Source organism: Rhamphochromis sp. 'chilingali' (genome assembly GCF_963969265.1).
Source record: "Rhamphochromis sp. 'chilingali' genome assembly, chromosome: 6".
Classification (NCBI taxonomy): domain Eukaryota; kingdom Metazoa; phylum Chordata; class Actinopteri; order Cichliformes; family Cichlidae; genus Rhamphochromis; species Rhamphochromis sp. 'chilingali'.
Window position 1 is genome coordinate 40,637,061 of NC_137933.1, and position 24,970 is coordinate 40,662,030.

Below are 24,970 nucleotides of genomic sequence, written 5' to 3' on the forward strand. Positions count from 1 at the left end.
AGTGTGAACGAGCAACAACCAGAAGTGTTCCTATCAAACTGACACAAACAGTGTTTTCAGATTTATCAGTGCAGACATGGAAGGAAGGAAGCAATCCCACAATCCTCTGCTCATCAGCGAGGACGCTCAGCCAGGCCACAGAGCAGCGAGGGGGAGGGACGGGATTTATCCGGACACCAGCGCACTCAAACACCCACCAACAGTCGGACGTCACGAGACCGTAACAGAGAGAGGCGGCTCGTTTGGTTTTAGCTGCTGCAGATTCAGAAATATGAGTAAATAAAAAAAGCTGCAGGTGTTTTTATCAGTTTCATCTGAGAGCAGCACAGAGAGGAGGAGGATTAGAGACGGGATCACACTGCTGGCCTCGCTCCATTAAGGACTAAATGCTTTATAAAAATAAAATAAAAAACCTTCCAGCTGCTTCCGAAGCCTCTGAGTGCTTTTACGTCTCCATAATGGCTTTTTGTAACCAGACCTGACTGAAACTGGAGATCGTCACGTGGGGTTTATCGTCCGTCCTTCTGGACACTAAAGACAACTTTATTTTAAAAATTAAACACCTGATAAGACCTGAAAGGAGCAACCGAGGCCATAAACTCACCAGGAAAGTATTTACCTGGGATACAAATCATATTTTCAAAGCACTTCTTTTTCAAACTGAGGAGTCGCCCCCTGCAGGTCATCAGAAAGGATGCAGGTTTAAGCTGCTTTTGCACTCAGTGCCTTCATCGTTTACCTTCTTTATTATTCCCAGATGTTAATGTAAGAATCATTTCTCATCTTTAATTTATCCAACTCGTCCTGCACCTCTCTGTCCTGGGATGAGATGAAACCTCAAACGTGTAAATTTCTGGTGACTTGAATTCCAAAAGAAGCTGATGAGTGATAATACAAGACTCCAGCAGCCGAACAGGCGACACACACACACACACACACACACACACACACACACACACACAAACACACACACACACACACACACACATTCTGTGGTTAGAGGTGAGGAGCATTAGATGGATGGTGGAGGAGACAGGGGGAGGGGGCACCATGCCATGCTGAGAGCTTCCATGCCAAGCTGTCCACCAATCAGAATACACCCCCACCTACCTGCCCACCGTCCCCCACCAATGGGCTGGCTCTGTCTACCTGTCTGTCTGCAAACCAACCAATCAGACCACAGAATGAGGACACAGAAGAAGAAGGAGGAGGACAGACTGACAGCGGGCGTTCCTGGAAAATTCCTCCTCCACTCTTACAGCTCAGACCTGCGATGTTCAGGAGTTATCATCATTATTATTATTTACGCTTTGTTTACGCTAAGCTTTGTTCTGATGTTGTTTCGGAGCTCGTCTTCATTTCCTCAGACTTTTTCTATTCTTTTGTATTTTTGATGCGACAAACGTTAAAAGCACGATAAGTGACGGTCTGAGACTTCATGCCGTGGCGAGAGGACGAGGAGCACCTGGACCTCACAGTCTCACTGACTCTCGCTGTAACGACTTCCTCAGAGGGTTTTAAATCCCTCTGCTGACACAGACGTCTGTGTTTGCACAGATAGTTTCAATGCTCAGAACCTTTCCTCTGTGAACGTGTCTTAAAGCGATCGTAGAAAACAGGCGAGAAGCTTCAGAAACCGAGCCGAGCTGCCTTTGTTACAAACACATACACAATCTCTCTGCCACTGATGAAACCAGCTCCATTATTCTGACTGTTCTAAGACCAAAGAAGCAGAGTTTCAAGTAACATCCACAGAATAAAATCATGGAGGACGGACTCTGTGAGCTGCATGTGTGAATGTCTGTCCCCTCCCACAGCCAGTGGCGTGGTTCCACCTCTGAGCACAGAGGTTTTGTGGTGCTGTGTCTTTACTGGGTTTTTTCCTGTGAAAACATGTGGAACTGGTTTGGAACATCGTGCAGTGGTTGTTAGTCCTCCACACTGAAGGGAGCCAGCTAGGGTGCTTTGGGGGTCCGACCAGAAAACCTGCAGCGCTGCAGGTTAACTGTTTCACCCAGGACAGAACCAGGACACACTGGAGAGGTTAAAGCTCGCAGCTGGGTGGAAATTCCCGAGAAAATGTCTGAAGAGAGGAACATCTGTTTTCCCCGGCCACTAAGGATGGATGGACAGACAGATGGATGGAGGCATGGGTGGATGGATGGACGGAGGCATGGGTGGATGAATGGAGTTGGGTGCCGTGTTGTTGGAAAAGAGATTGTGTCTCCAGGTTGTGCACGTAAACACAGCGTGTGTGTTATCGCTGCTGCTCTGTCAGGGTCCAGCGGAGGGTTTAAAATCGAGCGGCGGACAGAAACAAGCGGACACACGGACGACTTCGGACGGAGACCAGTTCAGCAGCTTTCTGTTCTGGAGGGATCCGCTCCTGACCTTCAGCGATGAGCTGCTGGGTTTACTGGTGAGTTGAAAGGGAAGAATGTTTTCATGCTGGGAGTCTCGTAGAGCAGCTTTGCATGATTCACAGTTCAGAATAATCCTTTGTGTTCCTCTGAGCCTCGGTTCAGCCCCTCAGTGAGCGCTTGTGGCTGAGTGTGACCGGCTGCAGTTTGCAGGAGACCTCGTTCATATTTAAAGGAGCCTCCATGAGACTTTGAGGGCTGCAGGCGTCTTTGTGTTTGCATGGTTTCACACGCCAGTCAGACTCTAGTGCATCAGTGCATTACCCTTTTATTTCTGTTGTTGTGTTGCAGCCTCTGAACTTCATGTGCATGCCCACCACCTCCACCTCCTGCAGCACATTTCAAGAGAAAAAGTAGTTCAAGTGTGATCTGAGGTCTTATTCTTGTAATGTGTAAATAGTGAATCGTGTGGAAAACGTTCCTGACGTTGATGGCGTGGGATAAACAGGGTTTCCTCCTCAACATCTCCCCGTAGGAAAGGATGCATGTGAGAGGAAGCAAGGAGACAAAGGAGGAATTTTACATCTCTCACTGAGTCATAACTTCTGTCACCTGTCAGACTGCAGTGATGATGATGATGATGATGATGATGATGTTTGTTTACAGAAAGAGGGCAACGAATCACCACAGACAGAGGAGAGGGCGGAGCAAAGGGCGTCGGCGGGCCAATCGGACGACGAGGACAAAGAGAACGAGCCTGATGACGAAGATGACGAGGAGGACGATGACGATGGAGGAGGATGGATCACTCCCGGTAACATCAAAGAGGTGAAAATGGACTCCGCTGATTGGACGGCTCCAGCTGACATCAAAGTCGGCTGTCTCACCACCGACTTCGCCATGCAGGTAACGGATGCAGACGGTGCATTCGCTGTTTTTCACCTTCTGTCTAAAGGTTTGTGTGAATGGTTTCAGTAAACCGCTGCGTGAATAAATATTCTCCTGCTTTACGCCGGACTTCAAAAAGCTTTCGCTGTCTGTGTCCCAGAACGTTCTCATTCAGATCGGACTTCACGTTCTCTCTGTGAACGGGATGCTGATCAAGCAGGCGAGGAACTACATCCTGAGATGTCACGCCTGCTTCAAGTGAGTCCGAACAAAGTTAACAAAACCTCTTCAGGCTGAAAGGGAGGCAGCTCGAATCCGTTCCAGCGAAAAATACAAAACACGACATTTAAAACATTTAAATTTATATCAAGAGTAGAATAAAGGTGCTGAACAAGTGAAAATGTCAGGACTGCTTTATTAAAAGAATAAAGATAAATTAATACATAAATAAAATGGACAAAGTCAATGAAAGGAATAAAATAAATAAATAAATGTATTAAATTGCTGCTTGAGTAGGTTAAAATAAAAATAATAAAACACAGTAAAAATGATGCTTACATAGAAAAATATAATAAAGGTGCTCCAGAGATACAGATGTAAATAAGGTCAAAATAAAACATCATGTAAAAATCTGAATATAATCCATTAAAGTGGCTCTACACCAGGGGTGGGAGGGCCGGCGTCCTGCAGGTTTTAGATCTCACCCTGGGTCAACACACCTGAATCACATGATTAGTTCATTACCTGGTTTCTGGAGAACTTCAGGACATGTTGAGGAGGTCATTTAGACATTTAAATCAGCTGTGTTGGATCTAAAACCTGCAGGACTCCGGCCCTCGAGGCCTGGAGTTCGCCCACGCCTGCTTTAAGAAAAAGCACAGATGTTAAAGTGGATCAGAACGATGGAGCGTGGAGTGCAGGGTTGGAACAAACCTAACATGAGAGGACAGATGTTCCTCAGACGGACAGATGTTAGTGACCTGTCCTGTTCTTAGAGGCTGTAAGGAGAATAAAGCGAGGGGTTGCCCGTCCAGGAGCATTGACCTGTTAAATGTTTCGATTCCAGGACGACGAGCGACATGAACAAAGCTTTCTGTCCTCACTGCGGGAACAGAACCCTGAAGAAGCTGGCGGTGACGGTGAACGAGGATGGCAGCATGCAGATGCATTTCTCCAAAAACCCCAAAGTGTTGAACCCCAGAGGGCTCCGGGTGAGACGCGGCGTTTTATCACTTCTAAAATGACTCTGCGTTCGCATCTGCAGCGTAAATCGTTTTTTCAGACCGCTTCAGTTCTGCCTGAGTCGGGTCTAAACGTCCTAAACATGACCGCTGCCGTCTTGTGTTTCAGCACACGCTGCCTCTGCCTCAGGGGGGGAAACACTCCACCAACCCCCAGCTGGTGGAGGACCAGCGCTTCCCCCAGCAGAGGCTCTCCCGGAAGGCTCGCCAGAAGACCGATGTCTTCAACCCGGACTACGTCGCCGTTCTGTGAGAACGACATCTACAGCCGAGCCGCCAACCTGCAGATCAGAGACGGCCAGTGTGGCGGCGGCAGGAGGCGGGCCAACCCCAACGCCACCCGCAGGAAGTTCATCAAGAAGAAGTAAAGATGGCGAGCATGCATCGTGTTTAAATTAAAGGACCGGACCGTCATTTCCCAAATCATCCATCGGCTCACGTGCGACAGATTAACTCACCAGGTCTTCTGGTGCGTTCATGGACAGTCAGACATCCAAGACATGAGGATTAACTACAGCTCTAAACACGGTGTTCAAAGCAGAAGAGACGCGCGTGACAGCCAGAGGAAGTCGACACTCGGCGACACACGGGCGAATTAACTGCTGGCAGCACGAGTGACTCTAACAATACCAGCTCCAGATTATTACAGATTACATAGCATCCCTTATGGAACGAGCCAGAATAATAAATACATTAAAAGTGTGTGAAATTTCACATCGGTGTCTGTTTCTGCTCATTACCTCCACCACAGAGGCAGGAGCGCGCTCGGTCTGCAGGGCGGCGACGTGATACAGAGATTCTGCTACATATCAGGATTTCTGTGAGTGAAGAAGGAAGAAATAAAGCTCTGCTCCTAAACACTCGCTGCTGGAGACGTTTCTCCTCCAGTCGATTAGATGAAGGATGGCAGAGGTGGATGAACATCTGTAAGAGCAAACGGCAGTACTGAACGGACCAATCACGGTCACTCTGGGTTACACGGCTACAGCGTGCAGGTGCACATCAGGTTCAGGGTTTAAACAACGACTAAGGTGTAAATCCTCCTTCAAATTTTGCCAGACGTAATATTCTTATTAAAATATTTGTTTTAGAGAGCAGTGAAACCTTTCACAGCGAGTCTGCTTGAACTACGTTATAGTTTCCAGCTCAGTGTTTATGGCTGATCTTCAGTATTTTACATCTTTATGATAAAAACATCATCATGAGAAACATTTCTAACTGTCCTGTAACGTCGGGGTCCTGCACTGAAAAACGCAAACCGACTTCTCTGCAGTTTTCACTTTGTAAAGCCGGACCAAACGTGACCCTTCAGTGGGCTGCCTCTGGGGCCGAGGGCCACATGTTCGACATAAATAAACTTTATTATTGAACCTCTGCACCAAAGCCTAGTGAGGCTAAAAATAGCCTAAATTAATTTAAACGAATTACGTTATTACAACTAATGCATAGACTGGCCATGGGCATACCGGGCATTTGGTGATTTTTCGTTTTTATGGGCCGATGGTTTTTTGTTTGTTTGTAACAGTATAAACAATGAAAGGTGGTGGATTGGCCAGATGCTGGCAGATGTGTAAGAAGTTGTTTGGTGGTGGCTATGGCGGAGCTCCCACTGAGGCCAGCAGGTGGATGAGGGAAAGGGGAGGCAGGAGGAGGAGGAGAGCCCCGAGGCGGCCGCCGGTCCGAGTGTCAGGTGAACTGAACTTCAGGTAAGAAGTTATGACCTGCAGTCTATCTGGGTCAGATATGAACCAAGTTTAGGTGGAGTTTATTTTCGTTATGCTGACTTTTTACAGTCAGTTACAATAACTTGTACTGACAGAGTTCCTATACAGCTGGATGGGTGCTATGATGTTACTGATAGTGAACTTTACTTTATTCATAAGGTTAGTTAGTAGAGTTGCCAACCGTCCTGTAAAAACGGAATCATCAGAGAAAATATTACGCGTTTCGTGTTGAGCTGAGAAGAGACGCAGTTTGTCCCGGACTTCAGCTATAATGAAAAAGACACAAAGCTGGATTTATTCTGCGTCTTTACGCTGTTAGCTGCCTCTTCTTCGCTCATTCAATCATGAAACTGATCAATGATCAACTGATCGGCTTTTCTCTCTCGTTTGTTGATCGCCCACTTTGCGCCAGAAACAGGAAACCAGCAGATGTCGCGCTAAACAACAGCAGCACGTTTAAGCTGGATCAGCTGTTGTTAGAATTTATTTAATATTAATTTCTAGTATCAGCTGATGTTTGCTGGAGCCACAGCTGTAAAACTGCTGGTCATGATGTCGGTTTGGTTATGTGAGAGGGAAACATGAAGATGAAACCAGGAGATGTCCTTACTGGATCATCAGAGCTGAACAGGTGATGGAGAAACAGGTTTACCTTTTAGATGACATGAATGAGTTGAAGTTATCAACTGTTTCTGAGAGACAAATAACACCAGGATCCTTTTTTATGTAGCTGACAGCTGGTAACTGTGCAGGGGCGGGTCTAGCAAAGTTTTGCCAGGGGGGCATGTAGGGCATTAACAGGGAGAGGGGGGCACAAAGAAATACTTTTCTTTCTTATTCTCATTTAAAATGTCTCGCTTTTAATAAATAATTATCTGAATCTTACAACCAAAGTTTTCATCTGATGTACAATGTATAGAAATCCTACATATACCAACAAGACTGTACATCACTGTCACAACAGCGTTTGTTTTCATTCAAAGGCTTTATGGCTTTTCCTGTAATACCTGGTGGGCCGGTCACTAGTCAAAATGCCCGGACCGATTTTTTGTCCCAATCCAGCCCTGAACTAATGAATTAATTTCCTAATTAATTTTGTTTTATTTTAGTTTTGTAAATACACAATGTCATTTTAGATAGCTTTCATTTTCTTACAAAGCTGCTTTTCTTTCAGTGCAGCTTAAATCATTAGAGGCAAATTTAGAGGGGGCGGGTAACCAGGTTTATGAGAAACTAAAAACCAAATTTAGAAAAGGGACAGATATGTGAGGGGGAAAATACTTAATCACAAGAAAATAAAAGATGCATTTAGGAGAAATTATAAGGAAAAAAATCTAAATTTACCAGAAAAGATTTGAGAAAAAGGGAAAAGTTTGGCAAACGTAACAAAAATAAAAACAAAGAGAAACATGTCAAATCTGGAGAAATGGAAATTTAAGATAAATACCGCTAAGTTAACGGCGCTACTGAAAAGTTCAACCTAGTGATCGTTTTCTACAGTCATGACTTCGAAGCGTATTTGTTAATAAAGTTGTTTGGGGGAAAAGGGTAATGACGTCACCGGAAGTGAGGTGTGTGATTCAGTTGCTAAGCTGCAGCCGAGCAGTAAACGGACCGTCGACAAGTTGCTGTCGCCGCCTCACCGGATCAACTTTAAGCCGTCCGTCGGTGACCGACAGACCGAGGTAAGCTGCCCAACGCCAGACTGCGTCTGCTCGGTCCAAGTTCCGCCGGGGAGCCGCTGCTCCTGACGCCGATGCCCGGCCTCAGTGTTCGGCTAACGTTAGCCCGGAGCTCGGTACGGCGGGTGGTTAGGTCAGCACCGGTGTTCCAGATCAACTGGCGTTTAGATCAACTGGCGTTTAGATCAACTGGCGTTTAGATCGCGAAAACAGCAAACAAGTAACACCACGCCGATGTTGTTCACAGGACACAAAGAGTAAACGATCGTTTACTCTTTGTGTCCTGTGAACAACATACTTGTTTGCTGTTTTCGCGATCTAAACGCCAGTTGATCTAAACGCCAGTTGATCGCGTCGCGCATGAGGATATCACCAGGTAAACTCGCCACATTTTTAAACATTTTGTTGTTCAACAGCATCAAGACTGACGGAGTGTGTTTGAGACAACCTCACAAGTGTCACAGGTGACACATTTGGCGTTTTTTTGCTGGTTTGTCGGTAGGAGCTCCTGAAACGCAAGACTGCCACACATCTGTTCGACCAACGCCAGTTGATCTAAACGCCAGTTGATCTAAACGCCAGTTGATCTAAACGCCAGTTGATCTAAACGCCAGTTGATCTGGAACACCCGCCACAGAGTCAGAGTTAACGGGTTAAAGTGGGGAGCAGACGGACCTCCTCTGCTGTGTTAGTCTGAACATGAGCTCGTCTGTGGTTTAATGAGCTTAATGAAGAACCTTAATGAGATTACCTGAAGTTAGCTGAAGCTCCAGGAGAGCAGAGCAAACACTCCTGACCACAACAGCACTGCTCAGTTAGTTTACCGGTGTTTTCATACACGTTATGATCTGAGAAAAATGCGCCAGTTTCCATAAACAGAAATGTTCGCTTCAGTCTGCAGACAGTAACACATGAAGGTTCTTGCAGATTTTAAGTATTATTTTTGTGTTAGAAAAATAGATATTATCTAACAGTTTGGATGTAGATGAAGGTGCTGATGAGGATGAGAAATATCTTATTTATCCCATATTTGGGAGACTTTTGTTATAGCAGGAAATGAATATCAGACACCAACCGACATCACCTGATAACACCAAACAAGATTTATTCTGTTTGTTCATTTGTGAAATCTTGTGTTTGCAGGTGAAGAATTATGTTATTTAAGAAAAAAATTCAAGGAGTTTGAATTGTGCGGTTGCTTTGAGGTTGTTGATGATGTATCTGCACCGTGTCTTTATGGATCACGAGATGAACTGTGGTACTGCATGAGGAAGTCGGGAGTAGCAGAGAAGGATGTGAGGGTGGTGCAGGACATGTATGAGGACGGAGAGAGACAGTGGTGAGGTGTGTGGTAGGAATGACAGATGGGTTCAAGATGGGGGTGGGATTACATCAGGGATCTCCTCTGAGCCCCTTCTTGTTTGCTGTGGTGATGGGGACAGGCTGATAGACGAGGCCAGGCAGGAGTCTCTGTGGATCGTGATGTTTGCAGATGACACCGTGAGCTGCAGTGGGAGCAGGTCGAGGTATGCTCTGAACACAAGAGGAATGAAAGTCAGTAGGAGGAAAATAGCTGAACCGAAGAGGATAACGTGCCACTCGTCTCACTCTCATTCACACAATGAGAGAGACGAGTGGAAAGGTTAACATGCAAGCACCGGAGGTAGTGCCAAATGAATAATTGTTTCTGAGACGTGAGATGTGGGAATTTATGGATTTAAAATTTATCGCTCAAGCAGCCTCAGAAAGGCAGAAGTGTGACAGTTTTTTATAAAGCTAGGTCTTTAACTGCTGTTGACTTTGACCCTGGCACGTTCTCCTCTTTGGCTCAGCTATTATAATGAAATCATTCTGGTAGGTGATTTTAATTGGGATCGGTTTTCTCCTGTGTCTGATTATTTTAAGGCACACTGTTTTTAATCTAACACAAATGACTAAAGCCCCACACACCTTATTCCCCAGATAAATCATCTTTGATTAATGTGCCACATCATTTCTCCACAGCAGTTTTTACCAGCGACTTGACTGATTGCTGCGTGGTTGGTGCTGCGAGGAACAGTTTCATGCTCTGAGCATCATCACAAACAGAAATTTAAAGCTTTTACATGAGCAAGCCTTTTGTCACGACTTCATGAATTTACATTGGGTCAGTTTTACATTGATGGACGGTGTTAACTTAGCTTGTAAATATTACTCTGAGAGTTTTATCTGCCTTGTGGACAAACATGCTGCTTTTAGCCAGGTCAGAGTGAAAGGGCGGGACAGGAAGCAGCCCTGAGCAGCTTCAAGAAAGTCCGACACTGATGCCAATGGCTAAGGTTTGGCAGCTGCGTAATAGCTTCGCTGCTTCTATTAGGAAATCCAAATGTGATCACTTTCTGATCTTAACCACTGACAGTCTCAAAGTCCCTGGGACGCGTTGGCAGACTATAAATTCTCTCTCTGACAGCTTTGAAGAGCATTAACATTAAAAAGTCACCGGTCCAGACAGTCTGTCTCCGTTTTTCTTGCGTCTGCTTGCAAGCATCATAGATGAGCCAGCGTCTTATATTTTTAATCTTTCCATACAACTGAACACTTCAGCAGAGATCCCAGTGTGCCTTTGTACTGCCCTCCTGAAAGGTGATGATTCTTGGATGGTAATAATATGAACCAATCTGCAAACTCTGTATTTTAGCTGAGATTCTTTAATGGCTGAGGAATAATCAACCTTAGAGCTATCAGAATGAAAATGATATTTTATCTCTCCAGTACTGTAACTTAAAGGTTTAAAATTTAAAGTTCTCAATGATATCTACGAGGCCCTGGAAGCAAAGAAATACTGCACCCCTCTTTTTATTGATCGAAAGCCTCCGGCACTGTTGATCGTGGGGTTTTATGTCAGAGGTTATTGGAAAAGGGCCGTTCAGACCAAGCTAAGCACCTTTCTCACCATAAGCAGTGTGTGCAGTTTAATGGTCTCTCTTCCAGTTTTTTAAATGTGACTGATGGAGTGCCACAGGTTTCTGTCTTGGGACCTGCGTTATTTACTATTTATGTCAGTGCTGTGGGACAAAATCTAAGTGCAACTGCCTATTTTTACGCAGATGATTAATTGTGGTAATAATCTGGTACCCTGGTATCGACATGGTTTTCGAACATTTGCAGTTAGCTTTTGATCGTACACAGTCACAGCTGTTTCTGCTAAGGCTGTCTTTGAAATGCATCTATAAAAAAAACCACGGTTGTGTTCTTCTCAGAGGGTTCGGTTAACCCTAATCCTAACTTCCCTCTCTTGTATCTTCTCAAGGTACATGTATTAACAATGAAGCTGTGGAGTCTTACAAACATCGAGTTCCTGTTGAAGCTAGGCTGAAGCTGGAGTTTTGTTTTTCTTAGAAATGGATCGTTGGACTTTGTTTATCACGGCATTAAGATTTATCACCGGCTCAAAACCTTTAGCACACCACTGTACTTTATATTCACTGGTTGATTAGTCCTCATTAGCCTCATGCAGGATGGTTCATTGATAGCATTTTGTCTCTAAATTCATTTCTGGTTTACTCGTCTCCTATTTGTCAGATTACCTGTAATCTGACAAATAGTTTAGTCACAATCTGCGGTCTCAGGACTTCTTTGCACTCACTGTTCAGACCTCAGAGAGAAGGTATTCTCCTTTTCTGTCCCGTCCTCATGGATTACATGACAGAAGGATTTCAGGCTCTCAGCTGATTTTGCTCGTAGACTTTAAAAGACGCATAAATGGTTTTGTGAAATCATCACTGGGAATCTTGTTTTTAGTTTGACTGTGTAGACACTTGGTAAAATATTCAATATTTTATTGGTGTTATTTTATTATGCCTGTTTGAAACAGGTCTCTCTTGTAAATGAGGCATTGAGTCTCAGGACTATTTGTATAAATAAAGGTAAAATGAACAAGCACTTGGTGACAGTGGTGAGGAAAATCTTATTGTCACAGGAAGTAACCTCGAGAAGAACCACGCTCGGGGAGGGGCCGGTATGGGAGTGAGGGGAGGAAAAGAAAACACTCAGTGCATCATGGGAATCCTTCAGCAGCCTGAGACTATAGCAGGAGAAATCTGCTCTCTCTTTCTGGTCCCTGTCAGGACTCTTGCTGCAGCATTTTGGATCAGCTGAAGGCTTTTCAGGGAGTTTTTAGGACATCCTGATAATAATGAATCACAGTCGTCCAGCCTGGAAGTAATAAATGCATGAACTAGTTTTTCAGCGTCACTCTGAGACAGGATATTTCTAATTTTAGAGATGTTGCACAAATGGAAGAAAGCAGTCTTACATATTTGTTTAATATGTGCGTTGAAGGACATGTCCTGGTCAAAAATGACTCCAAGGTTCCTCACAGCGTTACTGGAGGCCAAGGTAATGCCATCCAGAGTAAGAATCTGGTTAGATACTATATTTGTAGGAAATTAACGGTCATCAAGGTTTTTATATCTTTAAGACATTCCTGCAGTTTAACTAACTTATATCATCTGGCTTCTGGCTTGTATACAGTGTTTTCCAATAATAGATGAGTTTAAATACTTGGGGTCAACCATCCAAAACAAGGGACAGCACACAAGAGACATGAAGAAGTGTGCAGGCTTGGTGGAGTTTCAGGGGTGATTTGTGACAGAAGGACGGCAGCCAGCATGAAAGGGAGGGTTTACAGGGTGGTAGTGACACCTGTGTGGTTTGGAGGCCGAGCTGAAGACGATGGTATCTTCACTGGGAGTAGAAATGAGAGCTCAGCGTCAGAGAGGCGAGACTGAGACGGTTTTATATGTCTTATCTCTTCTATCACTTATTTATCACTGTGTTGTGTTCCTGCAGGTGTTTGACGCTCAGTGCAAACACTAAATCAGAATCAGAATCAGAATACTTTATTGATCCCTGGGGGAAATAATTTTTTGTTACAGTGCTCCATTTTAAACCAGGAGCTGATGTCCGTCTCATGAATTAACCTCAGCCGGGGTCGTCAAACACAGCAGCCAGTCTCCCAGTATGACCAGTATGGCTGCCTCCAGCACAACCAAGATCGCATGGCGCCTTCGTGAGTATTAAAGTTACTCAAACGATCATCACACCCTTCCTGTCCAGCAGCCCAGCCCGACCTGAATTTGTTCCTCCTTTGTTGCCGTACAGAGGAGTTCGAGGCTCAATCCAGCTCCATTTCCTGTCTGGCTCTGGGGAAAAGCTCGGGCCGCCTGCTGGCCACAGGAGGAGAGGACTGCAGGGTCAACATCTGGGCCGTCAGCAAGGCCAACTGCATCATGGTGAGTCCCCCGCAATGCAAAATGCGATGGGTTTCTAATTTTTAAGGTTTCCGTCGAGGTTTTTTAGGCCTGAAACATGAGCAGATTCAAAGGAACCCATCCTTTACCTACTGCTCTTCTGCAGTCTGCAGGTCATGATGCCCACACCTGCCTCTCTCCTGTCACCACCTCACGCTTTTATCTTTATTATTGATTCATTTCTGATTGTTAAATGATGAAAACAGAGTTCGCTCCATGGGAATTAAACAGACTCATGTTTCCCCTCCACTGCTCGCCATCTTCCTCCAACTAAACTAACCTGCCTGACCTCTTACGTTGTGTGTAGTGCACCACATCATGGCAGAGCGCAGACTGTATACAGAGAGTGCAGAATTATTAGGCAAATGAGTATTTTGTCCACATCATCCTCTTCATGCATGTTGTCTTACTCCAAGCTGTATAGGCTCGAAAGCCTACTACCAATTAAGCATATTAGGTGATGTGCATCTCTGTAATGAGAAGGGGTGTGGTCTGATGACATCAACACCCTATATCAGGTGTGCATAATTATTAGGCAACGTCCTTTCCTTTGGCAAAATGGGTCAAAAGAAGGACTTGACAGGCTCAGAAAAGTCAAAAATAGTGAGATATCTTGCAGAGGGATGCAGCAGTCTCAAAATTGCAAAGCTTCTGAAGCGTGATCATCGAACAATCAAGCGTTTCATTCAAAATAGTCAACAGGGTCGCAAGAAGCGTGTGGAAAAACCAAGGCGCAAAATAACTGCCCATGAACTGAGAAAAGTCAAGCGTGCAGCTGCCAAGATGCCACTTGCCACCAGTTTGGCCATATTTCAGAGCTGCAACATCACTGGAGTGCCCAAAAGCACAAGGTGTGCAATACTCAGAGACATGGCCAAGGTAAGAAAGGCTGAAAGACGACCACCACTGAACAAGACACACAAGCTGAAACGTCAAGACTGGGCCAAGAAATATCTCAAGACTGGTTTTTCTAAGGTTTTATGGACTGATGAAATGAGAGTGAGTCTTGATGGGCCAGATGGATGGGCCCGTGGCTGGATTGGTAAAGGGCAGAGAGCTCCAGTCCGACTCAGACGCCAGCAAGGTGGAGGTGGAGTACTGGTTTGGGCTGGTATCATCAAAGATGAGCTTGTGGGGCCTTTTCGGGTTGAGGATGGAGTCAAGCTCAACTCCCAGTCCTACTGCCAGTTTCTGGAAGACACCTTCTTCAAGCAGTGGTACAGGAAGAAGTCTGCATCCTTCAAGAAAAACATGATTTTCATGCAGGACAATGCTCCATCACACGCGTCCAAGTACTCCACAGCGTGGCTGGCAAGAAAGGGTATAAAAGAAGAAAAACTAATGACATGGCCTCCTTGTTCACCTGATCTGAACCCCATTGAGAACCTGTGGTCCATCATCAAATGTGAGATTTACAAGGAGGGAAAACAGTACACCTCTCTGAACAGTGTCTGGGAGGCTGTGGTTGCTGCTGCACGCAATGTTGATGGTGAACAGATCAAAACACTGACAGAATCCATGGATGGCAGGCTTTTGAGTGTCCTTGCAAAGAAAGGTGGCTATATTGGTCGCTGATTTGTTTTTGTTTTGTTTTTGAATGTCAGAAATGTATATTTGTGAATGTGGAGATGTTATATTGGTGTCACTGGTAAAAATAAATCATTGAAATTCTGCACTCCCTGTATAAAGGATGGGTGTAGATTTGAATTCTGAAAAGTGAAGCTTAAACCTGCGTTTTTCATGGATGTCCAGCAGGGGGCGACTCCTCTGACTGTGAATAGAAGTCTGTGAGAAAACGAGCCGCCTCCTCACCTGATCTCTGAGCTCAGTAAACAGTTTCCTGACGGCTTTATGGTCTCAGTCGCTGTTTTCAGGTCTTATTGAATAAAAGATGAAGCTCATTTTGGAAATGATGGTTTCCATTAGTGTTCAGGGGACGATAAAGCAGGAGATGAAGGTGGGCTTATTTTGTGATTGACAGGTGACGTGGTGTCCCTCAGCAGCTTCACTAACACTAACATTTTGATATACAGTCTGTGTTTTGAGTTTTTGAGAAAGGAGCGAGGTGCAGTTTTAGGTGATGATGTCTGTTCTGACTGTTTCCTCTCAGAGTCTGACTGGTCACAAGAACCCAGTGGAGTCTATCCATTTCAACGTGTCGGAGGAGCAGGTCGCCGCCGGGTCGCAGTCAGGTTCAATACGAGTCTGGGACCTGGAGGCTGCCAAGAGTAAGACTCTGTCTGTTCTGTGGCTACGAGGCTTTTTAGTCAAAGCTTCACCGCCTCTAAACTGTCTGTGTGCGTAATTTATCTGCACAGGTGCTTTAGATCAGCGGTGGACAGCGTAAGGTTCACACTGACAAAGAGAAGTGAAGTGAGCGAACCAGTCGATTAGAAATATGACACACAAAGAGCTGAAACATGTTAAAATCAACTTGCTTTTTTTTATTAGTGTGGTGAGTTTTTTCTAAATTTCTGAGTGCAAAGTTTGAGCTATGAGCTCTTCCACCTCTGCTGCCTCGAGGACACAGGACATCCGTCATACCACATGATGTCAGCCTCTGTAATATAGTACATCAGTCTGATTGAGTATATGTTATTATTAGTAGTATTTTTCCATCTACTCTTATTTTGAAAATTGATACAGCTTCCTCAGTGTTCAGTCTCAGGCTGTAACGGAGGACGTTGTACCCCGCAGTCAGAATAATCGTCCGTCCCATCATGCGGAGGCGTTTTAATGCACCTAAGCTGGGTCTTAGTTAGAAAGAGATGCAAAGAGGTGACCCTGCTGCTTCCTGTGCTCAGTTTTAAGGACTCTGATGGGACACAAAGCCAACATCACCAGCCTGGGCTTCCATCCCTTTGGAGACTTCCTGGCCTCCAGCTCCATGGACACAAACATTAAGGTAGGCGTGCTTTCCTGTGTGAGAACATCCTTGAAGTCTTAATCCGCTCTAATGAAATGTCTCTTCTTTTCTGCTGTCAGCTGTGGGACTTGCGGAGGAAAGGATACGTGTTCAGATATAAGGTAAGTTTGTGCTCAGGATGACAGGCCGGCTCCTAATATCCTGCTCGAATCCAGGTGCACGTTTCTAACAGGTGGACAGTGGCTGCAGGTGGATTTGGTAAACACACCTGTGGTGACCTAACAAAGTGTGATGTGGACATTTGCTTCAGTGGAATCTGATCTTTTATGCAAATGAGTTGACCTCATCTGACCTGGAAACAGCACCGTGTGAAAAGCTAAATCCTGATTGTTTTCAGGTTTCTGACAGATTTTTGATGTTTTTCAGATGTTTAAGCCCCGCTCTACATTCTGATGCTTGTTTTCCACAGTTGTACCATCACATACAAAACAAACACACACAGACACGTGGTCACTGTGCGCCAAAGCCGAGGACGCTCAGAATGATTCGGATTAAACTGTGTCAGTCGGAGCTTTTATGGAGTCTTACAGTAAACGGATTATTGCATTTAAAAGAACTGAGAGACTTCAATTTAATTTTGTTTATGCAGCGCCAAATCACAACATCAGTCACCTCAATGCGCTTTATACTTTAAGATCTACATACAGAGAAAAACCAACAATCATATGACCTCCTATGAGCACTTTGGCGACAGTGGGAAGGAAAAACTCCAGAACCAGGCTCAGGGCTTCTACTTTCCTTCAAAATAAAAGCTTCACATGAGTCTCGATAGCAAAAATCTGACCAGTGTTGGTGTTGCAGGGTCACACTCGGGCTGTGAGGAGTTTGGCCTTCAGTCCTGATGGGAAGTGGTTAGCTTCAGCGAGCGACGACTGCACCGTCAAGGTACGACCTGATCTGACGTCTCACCTTTAATGTAAAAAATATATTTTAAGGATTGTTTTTCCCGGTACTTACATGTTGTGGTAACTCTGACTCTGTAACAGTAGATGCTGAGAAACCTTCAGAGTAACTATAACCTGCAGGAGTTACACGATGCTGTGAATGTAAACTGTGAAGCAGAACATCAGCAGCAGGAAACTGTGCAGAAAGGCTGGAAGACGTTAAAATGTTCCAGCTGGTCCTGGTTCATGTTTGGTAGTCACGTGTTCCCATAAAATAAAACGAGCGATTGAATCGCAACATTTTTAGATTCTTCTACATTTTAAAATGGTTTTAAAAGGTCCGTCTGTTGAATCACTTCAGTGTTTTAGGATTTTTAAGATCCATCTTTTCTATTAAAATAGTTTTCAGGACACTTCTTGACCCAGGTTCAGTTACATTTATTTAAATAAAGTAATAAGCTGGTGATGTGTAACGACTCGTTAGGCTAACATTTCATCGATGTTTAGAATTAAGTTTCATTTCATTTGCAGCGGTCGGATGTTCGGGTGTTTGAGAGCATCTTGGGAATTTAAAAGTGTGAACATGATGTGTTTATTCTGTAAATGCTGTGAAAGCATCAAACCGGCAGCATCCTGTAATAAAATCGCTCATTCTGATTGGCTGAAGGAGGTGAGCTCTGCTCTCTTCCTGTTCGATGACCTCAGCCCTGTCCTCTTGTCTCCATCAGCTGTGGGACCTGGCTCAGGGGAAAACCATCACGGAATTCAAATCTCACACCGCCGCCGTCAACATCGTCCAGTTCCACCCCAACGAGTACCTGCTGGCCTCCGGAAGCTCCGACAGGTACGTCGCCGCAGGCCGAGCGCCCGAGACGCAGCAGCTCGGAGCTGAAGGAGCGACTCATGAGTGGAATCAGTGTTTGTGACACTTTGTGGCTCGTTTAGTTTTTCTGTTTCATGAAGCTCAGAGGCTGCGCGAGGTTGTCCTCTCTCTGTGCCGCCAAGATTTTATTTTGGTGCTGAGTTTGATTGTTTGTGGCATTTTTTAAAATGTAACATTTCTTTTAGTCTGAAATTCTTTTACTTTTTTTCACATACATGTCCTGTGTCTTCTACATGTCCTCTGCATGTGCCACTAAATCATACATTTATAACTAAAAGTAAACAGGAAATATAATATAAATATAATAAAATGGAAATAATAACTCATCCTTTCTCCAACACAACCAGCAAATGCACTCAGTATTTAATCATTTCTTTATTTTTGCATATGAAGTATAAATAAGTATTCCAACATGAATCACTTAAATTGATTATTATGTTTAATTTGAGGACATCGACCTGGTGTTAGAGACAGTTTATAAGTTACACCAGCAAGCAAAGCTGTAGTTTGTGGCCTGATTTTCCGATTGTCATGTGATCGTGATGGAGCCGTTAAAGCTTTGAATGTGTCACTTCAAAGAAATGAGACATTTTGTAGGTTTTGGCCTGTTTTAGTGACAGAACAGGGAGCAGGGTCATTTTTATCTCAAACAGTTTATTGATGGAATAAATCTTACTCTCATTTATGAGAATAAGAAGTGACTCAAACACATGCTTTCTTCAATTAATTATAAAAATGTCTTTAGCTTAGCTTGTAGTTAGAGCTGGGTTAGGCGACCCTAACCATCCCTCAGGTTCCTGGGGACTTCCCATGATGCACTGAGAGGTGCACTTTGCCCTCCACTCCCTCTTTTGTTCGTGTTTCGTTCCTCTTTTCTCTTTCTCCTCATTTACTGACTTGTCACTGCTGACCGTGGATCTGTTGGAGGTCTCTTCCTGTTCCTCAGCCGTGTTGTAGCGTCTTCACCTGACACTATAAAACACCTACAGGTGTCTCTAATGAGCTGCAGCTGTATGAACTCTGCATGTGCTTGCAGGACCATCAAGCTGTGGGATCTGGAGAAGTTTACGATGATCGGCTCGTTGGAGGGCGACACGACTCCGGTCAGGTGAGTTTTTCCCCGTTGCAGCAGGGTGTAACTGGAATGTGACCTCTGACCCCTGTCCCTGTGGTTTCAGGTGTATATGTTTTAGCCCAGATGGCTCCTGCCTGTACAGCGGCGCCACGGACTCGCTGCGGGTCTTCGGCTGGGAACCGGACCGCTGCTTTGACGCGGTGCCGGTGAGCTGGGGAAAGGTGTCTGACCTCGCCATCTGCAACCAGCAGCTGGTGTGTAGCTCCGCCCACCGCTCAGTAACAGTACTGTGCAGAAGTTTTAGGTAATCTTAATCTTCCACCTTCTCCACATGTCAGATCGGCGTGTCTCATCAGCTGTCGAGTGTGTCGTCCTACGTGGTCGATCTGAAGAGGGTAAAGAAGAGCGGTGGCGCCGTGATCCAGGGGATCATCCAGGACGACCAGCCGCTCACAGAGCCGAAGAAGGACCCCAAAGGAGCGGCACTGCGAAAGAACTACGAGAGACCCACGACCACCTGCAGATCGCAGAGGTACGGCACACTGAGAGACAGGAGAAAATACTCCAGATACTGCAAGTACTGACTCCTGGATTTAAAGTTTTATACATGAGCCACTGGTTTCATTCATCAAACACTCAGATCACATGTCATATATATATATATATATATATATATATATATATATATATATATATATATATATATATATATATATATATATATATATATATATATATATATATATATATATATATATATATATAAAATCTTATTTGACTTCAGTGGAAAAGTTTCGCTTCCAGATTCTTTAATAAAAGTAAATAAAGTAAAAAATTTGCAGTTTTTCTTCTAAAAACAAACAAATGTTTGTGATGTCATCAGGTTGAAGCACCGTTCAGAGTCTGACAGGCGGAGCCCCGAAGGGGAGAGGCGGAGCCCTAGCGAGGACGAGGCGGACGAGAAGCTGTCGTCTGCTGAGATCCACAACGCCGAGGACTACAAGGCCATCTTCCAGCCAAAGAGCGCCATCTGTAGGTGGACCCGGAGCATCGCAGCTCAGATGTTGAATAAAGAATACAGTTATACGTACATACAACGAGATCTGTGAAATATTGCTATTGAAAAGGACGCTGAGTTCATCTTTAATCAACACTGCACCAACAAAATCTGTGTTTAGTTTCCCCGAAAGCTTCTATTTCCTCACCTGTTGATCCACCTGCAGCATCGCCATCAGTTCTGCTCTGGCTGATTTTGAGAAGCAGGCCATATTTGAAAAGTGAGAGGAGTAAACATTACTCGCTGTAAGAGCCAAACAGGATGGGAGGATCTGATTGGTTCTTTGTGCCTTTTTAAAATATTCATCCTAATGAGGACAAAGACACTCTCGTCATTTCTTCTTTTGTTTTCATGTCGTCACATTTATTTTGCAGTCTGAGCTCCTCGTTCTCCTCTCTTCCAGCTCGCACTCCTCCTAAGATGTCGGAGCCTTTTCCCGCTCCTCCAGAGGACGGTGAGTCCAGCACAGCTTCACGTTTCTGTGAGACATCAGGAGACGACGCGCCTCCGACGTGTCAGTTTATAGATGAAACACGAACAATAAATCACGTGTTCGACAGTGAAAAACACACGACACAAAAACACACGACAGAGGTGTTTCAGCTCCTGTTTTGTGGTTACTGGGTCGTTTCCTGATGATTTCTTCTTCTGCTCAGAGTCCATTTTGGCGATCAGCCAGCAGCTGAAGGACATCAAGTCTCATTTTCCTGATAAACAGCAGGTCAGTGAACGCAGCAGCCGTGTGTCTGTGTGGAAACATGGACGCCTTAGGACAGCGGACTATAAATGCAACGAACCTATCAGAGCTCAAATACCTGCTGTTTACAACAAAGTAGTCCTCCAGCCGCTCGGTTTTCTCTTTCTTTAGTTAAAGATTTTTCTTTGTCTTCAGAAAATCGGTTTAATTCAAAACCATCTAAAACCTTTAACAGCTGTGTGACTTTGGTCTGAGTGCGGTTATATGAGAGGTTTTATGAGTCTAAATTAACAACTAAAATGATGTGTGAGAAATTATTTTGTAATAAGGCCCTGACCCAGATGAAGAAGGGTCACGAGACCATCGGGCTGAACGTGGCCGACTTCCTGCCCGTGAGTGCACGCGTCAGTGTTTTTAGATTCTCGCGACAGCTTTGATGATGAGAATAAAGCTGAACGTGTGTGGTCGGTCAGTCTTCACCCAACCACAGATCTGGAGCCCTGAGTGACGAGGAGGCCCTGACCCAGATGAAGAAGGGTCACGAGACCATGTGTGTGACGCTGAGCAGCCGACTGAAGAACCTGCAGACGGTCCGAGAGGTGTGGACCCGAGACGGCATCAAGGTGAGGCTGACACACCGGTACCAGCAGCTCGCACGTGTGTGAGAAGGTCATGACCGTTTGGCGGTCTTCTGCCCGGATACAGCCGGGCAGCTCATTCATGCAGCTCCTTCTTTTATTGTTTTGTTTTCAGTTCGTTTGTGTCAATCAAAATATTTTCAAACTGCTCTTTGTTTGTGTGCAGATCGCTCTTGACACCGCCGTCTCCATGAATGATCCGTCCATAGTCGTGGACATCCTGAACATCATCAACCCCCAGCCGTGAGTCTCACACACACACACTCGTTTTCATATCTTAGTGAGGACATCTCATTGACATCATGAACCATGAAAAATGAACGCCTACTCGTAACCCTGAGGATTTGAGCCTCAATAATGCATTCAAGCTCGTGGGGACAGGCACTTTGTCCTCACAGGTGACTGTTGGTCCCCACAAGTATAGTAACATTTCAAGTTTCGGTCCTACAAAGCTGTCTAAACAGGTACACACTCACACACACAAACCCGTTTCTACATCTTTGTGAGAACCCTAAGTCACACCTTGGCTTGGCTGCTCCTCAGGGAGGAGAGTTTCACACATCTATCCAGTCAAGTTAAATGACTAATTACTGTAGAGCAGGGGTGTCAAACTCAGATACACAGTGGGCCAAAATTCAAAACTGGAACAAGGTCGCGGGCTAACGTTAATATTTATTGAAAAAAAAAAACTTCCTCCAGATATAAGAATGAATCTTTTCTTATGGACTCAAACAAGTTTTGCTGAAAAACTGAATATGGAACAAGCAAAGCTTAATACTAAACAATATATATATTAGCTGTGTAATACCAGTAGGCCAGCTCTGATAGTAATTTGGTATGGCTTCGCGGGCCAAATGTAATTAGTCTGTGGGCCAAATTTGGCCCACGGGCCAGAGTTTGACACCTATGCTGTAGAGCCTAAAGTTGTGCGCCGCTTGTTTAATTAAAGACACAAAGAAATCTGCTTATTCTGCAACAATAGGCCATTTTGTCCCCACAAGTATAGTAGCATGCCAATTTCCTGTCCTGACAAAGATGTCACACACACGCGTGGAGACACACACACACACACACACACACACACACACACACACACACACACACACACACACACACACACAATTCTGATTTTATACAAGTACAAACCTTTATTTACACTGGAGTTCAAAAACAAAACCTTTCTTTGTTAGTTTAACCCAAAAAATCTAAAAACAGTGACAGAAGCTGACGATTGATGACAGACGAATCGTTCTACGCAGCTTTATTATTATTATTATTTTCAGTCTGTTCTGTTTCCAATCACTGAAAAGTTTTTATTGTTTATTTGATTGCATCTGTCTTCTAAGTTTCATTTTGAAGAGTTTGACCTGCAGTTGTTTGCGGGTTGCTGACCTTTATGAACGTATAAAACCAGATGTTGCGCTGCTGTTCCAGATCTCTGTGGAAGCTGGACGTGTGCATGGTCGTCCTTCCTCAGCTCGACAAACTGCTGCAGAGCAAGTACGAGAGGTGAGCGGCTCAGAGGTAAAGTTTCTGTTGTCCAGAGATGGCGCGCGAGCGTTCAGCGGCAGAGGGTACGTTTTAAAACAACGTCAGCATCTTTGTGGGCGTTTTCATCAAGTGTGACGGATGACTTTGTGGGTTTCACCATTACAACGAGAGAAATGAGTTCTGATGATGCTTCAGACGAACTGCCGGGAGGCAGCTCGGGTTGCATCAGAGATGATTTCGTCTTCTCAAAGTGAATTTAAAACTCTAATTCGGATTTTACGTAAAAAGAAAGATCACTTCCTGTTTGGTAACCTGAGGTCACCCGGAGTACTTTGATTGTCAGGAGGTGGAGCAGATCTCCGCTTCCTCCCGTCCTGAACCTGAACCTGCCCCGATGCCGTCAGTGTGTCGGTATGTCGTGTAATTCGATCATCCAATCAGCTTCCTTCTCTGTGCGTTTCCTCAGCTACATACAGACCGGCTGCACGTCTCTGAAACTCGTCATGAAGCACTTCTGGACGCTGATCTCGGACACTCTAAAGGCCACGCCGTCCGTCGGGGTCGACATCACACGAGAGGAGCGGTGAGTCTCACATCTGTCCAACAGCTGCTTGACTGATTTAGCAGCACCGTCAATCAATCTGCTGATTACTCAGATTACTCTGAGGAGGAAATGCCCCAAACCTCGGCTGACTCCACCTCTCGTTCTGTGTGGGACGTTTTTAAAGATGTCTGACACGTGTTCGAACCCAGAGACTTGATTCCTGCTGTAATCGCTCCTCAGCCGGCTGCTTTTCCCTTCCAGGTCTCCTCTTTGCACTCTGCATCTGCAGGAGCCACAGCTGTATTTTAGTGACTGTAGTAGGTTTGTTTGTCCAGCAGGTGTCACCTTTGTGCTGTTGGCGAGGGCCTGCGTCCTCGCCAGCAGCAACACAGGCTGCTGAGGTTAACGGACGTTATTCCTGAGATGAGCTTCAGAGAGAGCAGCATGTTAGTGCGGTGGGGCAGCACTCATTCTGCGCCTCACTGCATTTGTTGTGAATGAAGGATGCTTCAGTGTCTCCTCCTCCAAGGGAGGTAAAAAAGGAAACATTAAACCACCTTTGGTGTAGTACTCAGACGACAGGAACCTTCATAATAAAATGAATTGAACTGTAACCAGCGACAGTCAGTTTCTCTTATAAAGGTTTGTGCAGAGATGATGTAAATCAGACGAGACACTGGAGCAAAGATGTCCCATAATTCATAGCAACACATCATCAGTGGCGGTTTGTTCAATCACTGAAGGAAAACCATTTTAATCGGACAGACTCGCCAACGTCTTTGTCCTCTGCGTTTGAGCCTCTGATGTTTTTGTGCTTCCAGACACCAGAAGTGCCGAGTGTGCTGCGAGCAGCTGAAGAACCTGAGCAACATCGTGAAGAACAAGGCGACGCAGGTCGGTCGTCACAGCAGCACCTTCAAAGAGCTGCAGCTGCTCATGTCGCCGCTCGACGACTCGCCCTGAGGGCGGCGCCGTGGATCAGCTGACTCGCAAGACCCCGCACTTTGTGTGTCCTTCTTTTGTCACGACTCTCTCCTGAGGCCTCCGTCACAGAAGAAGAAATGTTTTATTATTTATTGTATTACACTGTAGTTTTATTGTTATTGTTAAGCACTTTGGAAATGTGCTATATAAATAAATATAAATATAAATAAATCTGACCTTGACCTTGACCTTGACCTTAATGTTGAAGACGTTAAGTGACACTCAGAGGAAGTCGAGAAATTAAACCGCCGCTGCTAAACGAGCGGGTCGGTACTCGAATCGGGGAGGAGTCTCGGTCTCGTATGGAGGCGCTGACGGGAATGTGCCTTCAGAGGTTTGGATGTTTAAAAAGTGCTCACAGGTTTGCACCACACGAGCGATTCATGAAAGGCGGAGTAAAGATCAGCGGACAGAGACAAACCGCTCTGATGCGAACGTTTGAATCTGCCATGTTTAATCCCGTAAACCAGCGACGCAGATTTAAAAACGCCAAAAACAAACTCCAGCTCGGACTCTGTGCACACGTTTTCACTTTTCTACTGTTCACTTTCTCCACTGTGTTCATGTACAGCTCTGTTTATTTAAATAAAGACAAAATGAAGTTA

At 44.9% G+C, this 24,970-nt stretch overlaps 1 protein-coding gene and 1 pseudogene across 2 annotated transcripts; both read left to right on the top strand.

The window, feature by feature from the left end:
- The first annotated feature begins 1,524 nt into the window (after positions 1-1,524).
- LOC308398959 (RNA-binding protein NOB1-like) lies at positions 1,525-5,203 on the top strand (annotated as a pseudogene). The gene is made up of 5 exons: positions 1,525-2,419; positions 3,027-3,266; positions 3,409-3,506; positions 4,315-4,459; positions 4,599-5,203. The product of its transcript is annotated as an RNA-binding protein NOB1-like (transcript).
- Positions 5,204-7,551: 2,348 nt separating this feature from the next.
- LOC308398210 (katanin p80 WD40 repeat-containing subunit B1-like) lies at positions 7,552-24,970 on the top strand. The gene is made up of 20 exons (XM_080884710.1): positions 7,552-7,898; positions 12,812-12,945; positions 13,038-13,168; positions 15,297-15,414; positions 15,991-16,091; positions 16,172-16,213; positions 16,914-16,997; positions 17,725-17,840; positions 18,916-18,987; positions 19,058-19,208; positions 19,293-19,486; positions 19,838-19,986; positions 20,415-20,465; positions 20,668-20,732; positions 21,038-21,100; positions 21,182-21,331; positions 21,513-21,589; positions 22,781-22,855; positions 23,304-23,420; positions 24,203-24,970. The coding sequence occupies exons 2-20, from the start codon at positions 12,897-12,899 to the stop codon at positions 24,342-24,344; spliced, it is 1,947 nt and encodes a 648-aa protein (XP_080740836.1). The 5' UTR covers positions 7,552-7,898; positions 12,812-12,896; the 3' UTR covers positions 24,345-24,970.

Bases quoted from the DNA above. Each gene is read 5' to 3' on its own strand.
- LOC308398210 (XM_080884710.1), top strand. From the start codon at position 12,897: ATGACCAGTATGGCTGCCTCCAGCACAACCAAGATCGCATGGCGCCTT. The intron at 19,987-20,414 runs GTAGGTGGACCC...CCTCTCTTCCAG, and splicing joins CCAGCCAAAGAGCGCCATCT to CTCGCACTCCTCCTAAGATG. The intron at 21,590-22,780 runs GTGAGTCTCACA...CTGCTGTTCCAG, and splicing joins AACATCATCAACCCCCAGCC to ATCTCTGTGGAAGCTGGACG.